This window comes from Artibeus jamaicensis, unplaced genomic scaffold (assembly GCF_021234435.1).
Source record: "Artibeus jamaicensis isolate MK-2021 breed Jamaican fruit bat unplaced genomic scaffold, CSHL_Jam_final contig_391, whole genome shotgun sequence".
Taxonomy (NCBI): Eukaryota; Metazoa; Chordata; class Mammalia; order Chiroptera; family Phyllostomidae; genus Artibeus; species Artibeus jamaicensis.
Genome location: NW_026521814.1, coordinates 29,255,977 through 29,268,167, shown reverse-complemented (window position 1 = coordinate 29,268,167; position 12,191 = coordinate 29,255,977). Strand labels below are relative to the sequence as shown.

At 42.3% G+C, this 12,191-nt stretch overlaps 1 protein-coding gene across 5 annotated transcripts in view; it reads left to right on the top strand.

The window, feature by feature from the left end:
• The window catches only part of ANKRD44 (ankyrin repeat domain 44), a 298,600-nt gene that overhangs the window by 259,906 nt on the left and 26,503 nt on the right, over nucleotides 1–12,191 (top strand). For all 5 annotated transcript variants that reach the window (XM_037167009.2, XM_037167010.2, XM_037167007.2 and 2 more), the window contains exons 18-19: nucleotides 7,320–7,521; nucleotides 11,800–11,887. In XM_037167009.2, coding sequence (XP_037022904.2) covers nucleotides 7,320–7,521; nucleotides 11,800–11,887 — 290 coding nt within the window. The remainder of the gene's footprint in view (nucleotides 1–7,319; nucleotides 7,522–11,799; nucleotides 11,888–12,191) is intronic.

Sequence of the window (12,191 nt, the reverse complement as noted above, 5' to 3'; positions counted from 1 at the left end):
AAAGGTTTGCTCCCTCCAGCAAAGGCTCAAACTGGGCGTCTGTCTGAAAGCCAAAATGTGACGTGCTTTTTGAACCAGCATATTTGTTTTGTGTGTGTGTGACTTCCTCCTTTAGTTATTGTGGAATTACATACTTAGACACCTGCTTTAAGTTGGGAATAGAAGGAAAAAGAGGACAGTTGTCATCATGTACCACTGACATGAGAAGGACTGCTTTGCTGGCTACTCAAGTCTCTTTCAGGAAGTTTAAAGCTTTATTGTGTACTTTTTAAATATACTCCAAAAGCCATATAACTGCCTAAAGAGGGAATCATGTATTTAACTATAAAATAGAATTCCATATTATATGGTAGGTTTTTTTTAATAGGGTTAAGCTATGAAGTGCAAAGGTAAATGAAAGTTCTTGTATAATCAAAGTTACCTTCATTATTTCCCTTCTATTGTCCTTGAAGTTTAACGCAACACTGTGTGCCTTCAGTTCTGTATTGAGATGTGTGTGCACACTAACATTCAAGAGCTGCAAATAGACCAGCCATTTTCTACCTTTTCCATCCATGGCGCACGTGAACTTATTACTAAAATTATGCACACACCCCAAAATAAATCTTTTGCTGATCTGACAGCAAAAATAGGTAGAATTTCGATTCATTCACACTGACCAGCTATTGTTGTGTTGGCTCTTGTTGCTTTTTTATTTGACAGTTTAAGGGAAAAGAGGTTAGTGCCCCTGACCAAATAGTCAGGTATTGAATGTTTTAAAAATTCTTGTGGCGCACCAGTTGGAAATCACTGAACTAGACTAAAGGAAGAAACTAGAAGGATTCTATAGGTAAATCTGGACTGTCAACCGTTCTATCTTTAAGAGAATTTTCAAGCACCTGGTATAGAAGAAAGTATGGATTAGAATTCTGAAGCTTTTCTAATTACCAGCAGGAGTCACTCCGTCTTGTTTTGATATGAAGCCTCTTTAACTGTAACACATGCTAGTGGATCGATTTTTTTCATGGGGAGGTTGAAAGGAGAATGGGCAGGGGTGCTTTCGAGGAGTCAGTTCTTAAGTCAGCACCTGCCACCTTCGGTGCCCCGGGGTGTGGCTGTGCTGGGCTGAGCAGCGCTGATGCCTGCACCCGCTCCCTTCCTGGGCCCGTCTCTCCTTCCCCTGTGAGTCTTCCCCTTATTAAATCTAAATATGTTCACTCTCGTGCTTTGTAGATGTGCATGCAACTTACAAGTGGACGCTTCTATTTTCCTAGGCTGTCAAACCAACAGAAATTAAAACACTGACTGTTTTCATCATAACAGTAATTGCCACTGAAGCAGCCACCATTTGCAGATAGCCTCTAGAATCTGCTGTCATTTATGGGGAGTCATTTCCCTTCAGTGTGGAGTCAGGGTTTCTGCACAGGCTGAGTCAGTTACTATCATCCCAGTTTCAAATGAGGGGAAGTGTTATGCTAAGTCAGTTTTCAAATAAGCCACGTGCTCAAGCCCAGGTGAGATCGACTGATTTACACCCTGATGTAGATGCTTCTGTTACCACGGCTCTTACAGAGGGTAGGTGCTCTCGCGCTGCCTTAAAGATCACCCATGGCCTGAGTGGATAATGGCCGAGGTTAGGTGATGAGTATATGGGAGTTCGGTACATTATCCTGCCTTCTTGGTATGAGTTGGAAATGTCCACAGCAAAGCACTAAGGAAACCTACGCCTCTTGGTCTTGTTGCCTTTGTTCCATAGGAGTTCATGAAAAGGCGGCAGCTCACGCTCTATCACCTGAGTGGTCTGCCTTCAATTCCCAGCTCCACCAAATAAGGCTGGGGACTGGGGGCAGGGCAGAGGTGCGGGGGCTATGTAGTGTCTTTGCCATTCTGTGTCCTTGTGGGTAAAATGGGCATAACAATAGTATCCAGACCATGGGTTGCTGTGACAATTAAGCAAAGTGCTACATGTCTAGCACTGCCTGATACACAGAAAATGCTCAGTAAAAGCTGTCACTTCAGAATTTAGGTTCGACTAAAGACTCATGATCCCATATGGTTAAGTTTGCATTGCAAGTGCAGGTCAGAAAGGCAGTACAGGAATTTATTTTTCTGTCTCAAGAAAGATCGATATTCTAGAAGTTAGTCCAGAGTAAACCCTCTTGCTTCATAGCTCATTCTACCTCCATGTTAAGCCTTCTAGAGAAGGGGTGTGGATTTCTGATTTGATATTTGTTAATCCACTCTCTGTGCCACTGCACGTAGAGTTAACAGCATTTTGTTTGAAAGTCAATTAAATGGAATTACTGGGAAAAATTAGAAGACATTGCCTAAAAGCACAGATCTTAGTGGTTATAGATTCTGGGTTTCAAATCCTGACTTTGTCATTTACTAGCTAAGTAATCTTGGATGAATCAATTGCTTGTTTTGTTTTTTTCATCTATAAAAATGACATTTGCAAAGGTTAAATCAGACATGAAAGCTAGAGTGCTCGGCACAATGTCCTCAATCAAATAGATGCTCTTTAAGAAGCATATTCCTACCACTAATCCTAACAAATGATACTAAGAATTTATATTCATTCACTTATTCTTCAAACAATTGGTGAATGTCTACTATGTGCCAGGCATGACTCTCGAACGCAGCAGTGAACAACACGCAGACAGTGCCTACAGACACAGGTCATAAACACGTCAGTCGGTGTGCAGCAGGTAGCCAGGGCCGTGCCGGCTACGCACTGGTGTGTGCTTGCACACGATAACAGGGCATTTCCACAAGATGGATCCAAGAGATGTGAACAACCTCAAGTGCATAGATAATTGTAAAGTCTAACCAAGTAATTAGGAAGCAATATGTTTTGACTATTTACTACCTTTTTCTGCTCTGTATTAAGTTATGATTGACATACAGCATGGTGTTAGTTTCAGGTGTGCAGCATGGAGATTTGGTATTTGTGTGGACTGCCCAGTGATCACCACAATAAGTCTGTTAATATCCATCACCCTACATAGCTGCACATTTTTTCTTGTGATGAGCACTTTTTACTACCTTTGTTTCTAGTATATTTTTAAAAGATTTTTAAAGTGCTATGAAGATAAAATAAACCAGGACCAGTGTGGTGGAGAGTGTCTGGGAGTGTGTCGAGGTGGAGGAGGGTGCGGGGCCATGTTCTAGAAGCTGCTCCGGGAAGCCTCTGGATAAGGTGCGACTGAAGCAGAAGTACCGAGAAAGCCACAGGGCTGTCTGGGGAAGGGCCTTCCAGAGGAAAGGAAGTTCAGATGCAGTGTCCCTGAGGAGGAAATGCAGGTATTTAAACCACAGTGGGGACAGTGTGGCTAGAACAGGGTAAGTGAGGGGGTTTGCTGACGACCAGTATAGAGGGAAGCCAGATCCTAAGGGCCCGAATGGCCATGGAAAGTTTTTAGGTTTATGATCAACAAGGAAAGAAGTCATAGGCTAGTTTCTATGAAGGAGTGATATGTCCAGCTTGGGCATTAGGAAATTTCATCTGATGACTGTGTTGATCATAGATTGCAGGGGAGCAAGGATGGAAAGGGAAGCTTTTGCCATCATCCTGGAAAAAGGATCATGGTCTAGTGAGGACTGGATAGATTCTGGATATATTTTTAAAGAGAGAACAGAGATGATCGTGCCTTGCAAGTGGAGATAGATGATCATGGCCTTGAGAGCCAGTCCCAGTCACGCAGATACCTGTGGGAATTAGAAAAGGGTTCTGGGCAGATGTTCACCTGCCATATGTTTGAGAAGCTGATGGCATCCCTGTGTGGTTAGCAAAAGGTGTCCCTTCTGCTCAGAAGATACCTCCCTGTAACAGGGCATGGCAAGGTTGGTGAAGGGGAGTATAGGGGTGGAAAGAGGCTATTGTTCAGCCTCTGTTGCCTCAATGTCCCAGGACTACAACCCTGGGATTAAGAAGGAACATAAAGATTACGCTCAAGTTTTGAGCCTGAGCAACTAGAAGAATAAAGTTGCCATTTACTGAGATGGAGAAGGCTGCAGGTAGAGCAGGTTTGGAAAGTGAAATTAGGAGTACAGTTAGGACCACTTCACACCAGTCAGAATGGCCATCATAACCAAACCAACAAACAGCAAGTGCTGGTGAGGTGGTGGAGAAAAGGGAATCCTAATGCCCTGTTGCTGGGAGTACAGATTGGTGCAGCCACTGTGGAAAACAGTGTGGAATTTTTTCAGAAAACTAAAAGTGGATCTGCCTTTTGACCCAGCAATTCTTCTGCTGGGATTATATCCTAAGAACCCTGAAACACCAATCCCAAAGAACCTATGCACCCCAATGTTCATAGCAGCACAATTTACAATAGCCAAATGCTGGAAGCAACCTAAATGCTCATCAGTAAATGAATGGATCAAAAAACTATGTTACATTTACATGATGGAATACTGCACAGCAGAAAGAAAGAAGGAGCCCCTACCCTTTGTGACAGCCTGGATGGATCTGGAGAGCATTATGCTGAGTGAAATAAGCCAGGCAGTGAAAGACAAATATCATATGATCTCACCTATAAGTGGAACCTAGTCAACAAAACAAGCAAGCAAGCAAAAATATAACCAGAGACATTGAAATTAAAAGCAAACTGACAATAACCAGAGGGGAGGTGGGAGGGGATAATGGGGGGACAGGGGAAAGGGTTGTCAGGAATATCTATAAAGGACATGTGGACAAAAGCAAAAAGGGTTAGAATCCAGGGTGGGAAGTGGAGCTGGCTGGGCTGGGGAGGACTGGTGGGGGGAAAATGAAGACAACTGTACTTGAACAACAATAAAAAATGTGAAAAAAAAAGAATACGGTCTGAGACATATTGGACTTAAGGTGGATATTAGACATTTAAGTAGAAATATCAGTAGGCAGTTGAATGTACAAGTCTAGAAGTAAAAGAGTTGGAACTGAAATAAATTTTTGGATTCATCAGTATATGAGTTCATGGTTTTTAATAAATATATTCAATGTGTAACATAATCACCATAATCATTCACAAAAATAATGTAATGAGAAAACTTTAAAACCACTCTCAGTACTTTTAATTTCTGTAATCTTTGTTATTCTTACTAAGATATACTCTGAAGAAAATATTTAAGTGATTTTTAAAAAGATAAGGTGAAAAAAGCCCATTTGTTCATTGCCTCTAATCTCTAGAGGTTAATGGTTTCTCTTGTAATCTTCTAAAATTTGCTATACATAACACAGTACCCATATATAGATATATGTATATCTGGATATATTTGGTTTTTGTATAAATGAGGTCGTGCTGTGGGTACTGTTTACAACGTAGGGTTTTTTATGTCAACTTTGTCAAATTGACTTAATCTATATTCCCACCAACAGAGTGTAAGATTGCTCCCTTCACTCTTCTTGACTAATACTGGACATGACTAAACTTAATCATTGCCAATCTTTAGTTTAAAAACAGTACCATGACAATATACATATTTTTCATATGTTTATTGACCTTTCATATTTCTTTTTCTGTGAACTGCCTTATTATGCCCTTTGTACGTTTTCCCACTTTTTCAAATGGCTTGGTAAGAGCTCTTTGTACAATAAGGAAATTAGTCTTTTTCTGTGCTAAACCTTTTTTCAAATAAATTATACCTTGAGTAATCACTGCAATAGAAAAATAAAAAGCACAAGAGGCAAAAGAGGGGACTTCAGCTGCTGAACACAGTGGGGGCAGGCTTTTCCTCTCTCCCTCTCTCTACCTCCCTCCTCCTCCTCGTCCCTTCTCTCCGTATTTTTATCCTTTTCTTTATTTCAATGTCCTTTGTCGTATGTGTACATATACATTTTTTACTTTCTAGATTTAATAAAAATCATCTTTCAGACTTTTGATTTTGTGGGGTTTTTTTGGTGTGATGAAGGCTCTTAACCTTAACATAGCATAGGACCTCAGAATAAGTCGGAACTTGGCACTGGTACATAGAACATATTTCTGTACTTTTTTCTATGTCTTCATTATAATCAATGAAGAAGTAAAGGAGAGAGGAGGAAGCATCAACTTTGTACAAGATATTATGCAAAGCCTGTACAGTTTATCTCTTTTCACCTTCCCTGGGCAGCACCTTTTATTGCTGTCATTTTATGGTTGAGGAAACAAACTAAGTGAAATTAGGAAACTCTCCGAGGGTCATGTGGTTAGAAATTAAAACGTTGAACTGTAATAAGCTCTACATGCCTCTGTTGAATTATGAAGCTCACATGTATTTAGTAACTTTTTCCTCCCAACTTAACAGAAGTCTCTTGAAAAAATACTCATATCAGTATGTTTAGGACTGAACTGACAGATATAAGAATGTATGCATTCAGCTACTAGTCTGTATTAGATTAGTAAATTGATAGATATAAATATAAAATGACATAATACATTTAGTGCCTTCAGGGCAAATTATTTGTCAGAAGACAGGATATATATACATATATATATATCCTCATATGTATTAGGTCTGTCCAGAAAAAGTCCAGCCATTGTTAATATAATGAGAATGGTTTGCATGACATTGAAGTAACGCAGCAGCCAAAGAGAGTGGACTGGAATGCACCTGCATGAACAATGACGACTTCACTGTACTAGTCAGTGGGGGCAGTGGACTAGTTCCGTGAGTGAGCATGTGTACTGTGTAGCCACCACATTCAAAATGACTGAGCAAGTAGAGCAATGAAACTGTGTCAGATTTTGCATTAAACTTGAACATTCCTCCGAGGAAAGTATACAGATGATTCAGAAGGCTGCAGCTATGGGCAACTGGTGATTGGCAGCTTCATCATGACAATGTGCCCGCTCATGCATCATGTCTCATACAGAGCTTTTTGGCCAATATCAAATCACACAGGTAACTCAGCTCCCTTCCAGCCTAGATTTGGCACCCTGTGACTTCTGGCTCTTCCCAAACCTAAAATCATTTTTTTGAAAGGGAAGAGATTTCATGCTTATTGATAAAATTCAGGAAAATACGACAGGGCAGCTGATGGCAATTGGGAAAACTGTGTGAGGTCCCAGGGTGCCTACTTTGAAGGGGACTGAGGTGTCATTGTCTCATGTTCAATGTTTCTTGTATCTTTTATCTTCTTCAATAAATGTCTCTTTTTCATATATGGCTGGATACCTTCTGGACAGGCCTCTTATAATTGTGAATTTCGTGTATTATGATTTTTCGGTCTAACTCTTTGGTTTTCTGTGTTTCCATAATTATCCCAACTGTCTTTCTGACGTGCTCTTTGGGGAGGTCTCCGTCTGTGACCTTGGAAGCTTTGGGTAGTTGTCAGACTGGAAGGCGAGCAAACCTTTGTGTCATTGGTTTCTTCTTTGCAGGCCTACAACGGGCACCATCAAGCCTTGGAAGTCCTTCTGCAGTCGCTGGTGGACCTGGATATCAGGGATGAGAAAGGCCGCACTGCTCTGGATCTGGCAGCCTTTAAGGGACACACAGAATGTGTGGAAGCACTTATCAACCAGGGCGCGTCCATCTTTGTGAAAGACAATGTAACCAAAAGAACCCCACTTCATGCCTCAGGTAGGCGTTGTCAAGAGTCTGGTTACCCTAGTTTTGTGGCCCACTTAAGTTTCAGTAAAAGAATGGCAGCAGCATCTTTTATCCCAATTTTAAAAATATTTTCTGTCTATACCAGATATGTCTACAGTCTTCCTAAATGCTTGGCTTACTATCCACTTTGAGAAGATTGGTGTTCTCTGGCCAGATGGGCTCTGACCATCTTTAAAGACTTTATTTATTTATTTATTTATTTTTAAGATTTTATTTATTTATCTTTAGAGGGGAAGGGAAGGAGGGAGGGAGAGAAATATCAATGTACGGTTGCCTCTCATGTGTCCCCTGCTGGGAACTGACCTGCAACCCAGGCATGTGCCCTGACTGGGAATCAAACTGTGATACTCTGGTTCGCAGGCCCGCGCTCAATCCACAGAGCTACACCAGCGGGGCTTTAAAGCCTTTATTTTTTTTAGAGCAGTTGTAAGTTCACAAGAAAGTTGAAGGGAAGGTACAAAGATTTCCCATACACCCTCTGACACCCCCCCCCCGTGTGCATAACCTCTTTCATTATCAACATCCCCACCAGTGTGGTACTTATGCTACAATTGATGAACCTACATTAACACATCATAATCATCCCAAGTCCATAGTTTACATGGGGTTCACTCCTGGTGTATATTCTGTGAATTGGGACAAATGTATAATGACATGTATACATTATTATAATATCATACAGAGTAAATCCATACTATAAATCCAGCCCCCAAAATTTCCTGTGCTCCATCTGGTCTTCTCCTTAACTTAACAGAGTGTTCAGAACCTTTGGCCACTGCAATCAGAATACTTTCTGAAAAAAAGGAGAAGGTGTAATGTGATCTTCAGATAAGTTACATAGAACAAAACCACACAGCATTTTAAAGCATAAAATTCATGGTATTTCAGTGCTGTTTTATAAAAGGAGTCATCAGACAGCAGTCTGATCAGTAGCACGTCATTCTGCCAGACTACATGATGCTTCTGAGCTACTGCTCTGAGTTGTGATGCATGGAGTGTAAATATAGAGACTCTTAAATAAAAGTGCTGGTATAGACCAAAAAGTAAGTAATTTGCCTTTTCTGGGATTTTTCTCTAGTGTACATAAAATAAAACTGTATCGAACATGGCCAGACATATGTGCAGATATAAAGGTAATGCAGAGAGTCTCTGGCTCAGCTAAGGCATGAATTTTGGGGGGATCAGGAATTACATGCTATCCACCTTTGATCAGGACAGTCAATCTTGTCTTATAGTGAGAAATAACTGTCTTACACCATTAGATTCATATATTGAGGAAGCAAAGGAGCGAAGATGGTTTTTCAGAAGACCTAATGATCTTGTTACTTGGGAAAATTTCCTCAGAGTGTTAGGCTTTGTAAAAGTATTTACATTCACATCCCTGAATTTCCAAAATGCTGAGGAAAAATAACGTGGAAATAGGAAAAACATGGCTGTTGTCTAATTACCTAGAAATCACTATTCCTGGAAAAAACTTAGGCCATGAGGTCAGCAGTGGTTTGTATGGTTTACACTATAAGTCTTTATTTCCCTGTGCATTTAGTCTTTTTGGTATTATTATCAAGTATTGTGAAATTTGATATTCTAGACATCCTTGGTATTATTCTAAAGTTCAATTTAGTTATTTTCATATATTGGTTGACTATTACTAAGGCAAGCCTCCTGCTTTAGTTATCAGGTACTTCCTGATAACTACAAATGGCCTATTTTCATTGTGGAAAATCGCTTTCGTAGACAGGTAAACAGTGAAAAATATTGTCACTTAGTTGCCACTGTATAGGTAATGGTCCAATGGAGCCCCCTAGTGGTCAAGAAGACTCACGCCTTTTGGATTTCCCTTACGTGGTCCGTTTAATAACACAGGCTATCATTTGACTCTGTTCTCCACAAAATGTCTGCTGTGTGGAAACTTTAGCCTGTGCTTGACAAATCTGCTTATCCAGAATCTTTTCCAGCTCACGTGAAAAGCCAACTCTTTTGTTGTTTCAAATCCTGGGAATCCTGCAGAGAGCGGGAGCCAACATGGGCATTAGAGGTTCTGGCACAGCTAGTTGCAGCCGCAGTTGTGGTCTTGGAGCAGCCTGAGAAATGGCTGCCACTCATAGTGAGGGGTGGCTGAGCTAGGCTGGGACAAAGCTGGACTTGGCAGAGCACGGCTGAGGAGATTGTTAGCATCTCTACTGGAGAAGGCAATTAGGAAAAATGGCGTCTGTGGGAAGCCAACAAGAATTGTAATGTGGCTACCCTTTTACAATAAGGGGGACTTATATGTATCTGAGGGCTGTAAGCTCAGTTCAAAAAGCTGCAGTACATTTCCTTCACACCACTCTCCCCAAGGAAAAAAACAAACCAAAAGCAGCACTACTGGAGAAACTGGTTTGATCTCCTGCACACTGGGTCAGTGATATGACCTAAGATGTCCCCCCCCATTTTTCTCTCTAGCCAAAAATCAAGTATTCTTGAAACTATTATGATTATGAGCATGTAAAGAATGTCAGATTGATATGGATGAGGCATCAGTCAAACTCCCCTGTACCTCCCTCCACTTAATGAGCCCATTTCCTGTGGCATTTAGCTGTCCATCCTCTGCTAATCATTTCCTTCTAAGCATACACTAAGCTGCTTGGAAGTAGTGGTTACCAGGTAACAGATTTAATGTACTATTTTAAACAAACAAACAAAAAACCAACAGCAACAACAATGTATTGCTTGTATTCCAGTCCCCCAAATTTCCTCCAGAGATACATAAATGGGATGTTGCTGACATTAGCCAAATGCAATGGTCTACAAAATGTGCACATTGTTCCTGTAGTTAATTTGAGTGGTGTCGATGAATGTGAGCTAATTCTAATATGTGTTGTCCCTGGAAAATGTGTCATTGCTAAATTAGCGTTCTCTCCTGACTGGCATGCAATAAAAAGGAGACCGTAAAATGCAGCTCATAGAAGAGCCTTCATTAACCTAAAGTAGCCGCATCTATTCCCTTCTGTCTCCACGTCCATAGTGAGGTAAATACAACGTATTTTATAGTGTTCTCATTGTTCAGAGAGGAGAGAAGGTCACCTTTGGAATCTCTATGTAAAGGCTGTGGGTTGCATTAAACAAACTGAAGGAAGTAGCTGCCCACCCACCCCCATCCCTACCCCCACCCCGCCCAGAACTGTCATCCTAGGAGGTCTGCTTCCCAGCGCCCAAAGCACCCACTGCTGAAAGGAGCACTGTGCCTGGTGCGCACACGGAGGCTTCCCTGTATTGCACCCCAGTGGGTCAAGGCCAATGACAGTGTTCTGGCCGCATCTCCTGCCCATTGCGAGCCCCCGTTATGTCCGCTGGATGATTAGGACTGAGGACTCCGCAGCACCTGGGAAGGGCAAGCAGCCTCAGGAGTCAGAGCTCTGCCGAGGAAGAGAGGGGAGGGCGGGGGACTGAGGGGATCCAGGACTGTGGGGCCAATGGAGAGAGGCCTCTCCCCTCCCCTCCCCCCAGCCTGCTTGAGACACAGTCAGGCAGAGGAACAACCGGCTGTGGTTTGCAGAACTCCGAGACAGAGGTGCAGCCGCAGGCAGCCGTCCAGGCTGTCAGTCAGTGAGCAATGAGCTGATGGCTGCTGGACACCTTCCCGGCTTGAGCGTTTGCTTTAAGTCACTGCTAATCGATCAGAATTGTTACTCCAAAGTCTACCTCCGAATGTACAATGACTGAGGGAAACAGAGGCAGGACCTGTTCACTCTATTCCTCCCCTGGTCTCTCCCCTCCCCTCCTCCCTCCTGCTGCACCTCGCCTCCTCTCCCCTGCCGTCCTATTCCTGCTCCCCTCTTCCCCCTCCTCTACCTTTCCCTGCCCCCTCCTCCTTCTTTTTAGAAAGATTTGAAGGCAAGCAGGACAAGGGATTGTGTGGCACTAGGTGACTCTGGGGAAGAAAAAAGGTAACTGGAAAGTGGGAAGGAATTATTCATTTTATTCCAAGAGGTTTAAAAAAAAAAAAAGGAATAATAACTCTGAGTACATGCACCAGGGAAAAGCGAGGTGAGGACCGACACGTCCGGATGGGAAGAAAGGGAAGAGGGTTAGTAACGTGAACGCTGGAGCGCACCGTGCCCGGCAGCTGGTGTGTGAGCTGGAAACCTGGGGGTGGCTGTCAGCAGCCGTCGGAAACGAATGGTTTGAAGTCCACCTGAACTTCACTTTGGAGAGATATGTATGACAGCGTTGGTCTGTTAAAAGAATGGCCATTATTTTCTCTTTCAGTAATTAATGGTCACACACTGTGTTTGCGGCTGTTGTTAGAAATTGCAGACAACCCAGAAGCAGTTGACGTGAAAGATGCCAAAGGACAGTAAGTGTTCTCACACTTGGCCTGCGGTGACGTTTCAGTCACAGCAGGCGACTGGTTAATTTGTTAAGCAGCTGGGAGGGCTGACTGCTGAATTTTAGGTTGGGGGTTGGGTGTGTGTTGGGGGTTGGGTGAAATTCATGGATGAGAACCCTAGAATAATGAGGTGACTTTGTGCTAGAGTATTTATTTGAAAGAAATGTATGCGGGCTGTTGTGTGTGTGCGTGTGTGTGTCTTGATGAAAAAGTGCCAACTATTTATGTCTGTGGCCATGGATCCTGGCCTTTTAAAAATAGGCCTCCTCCA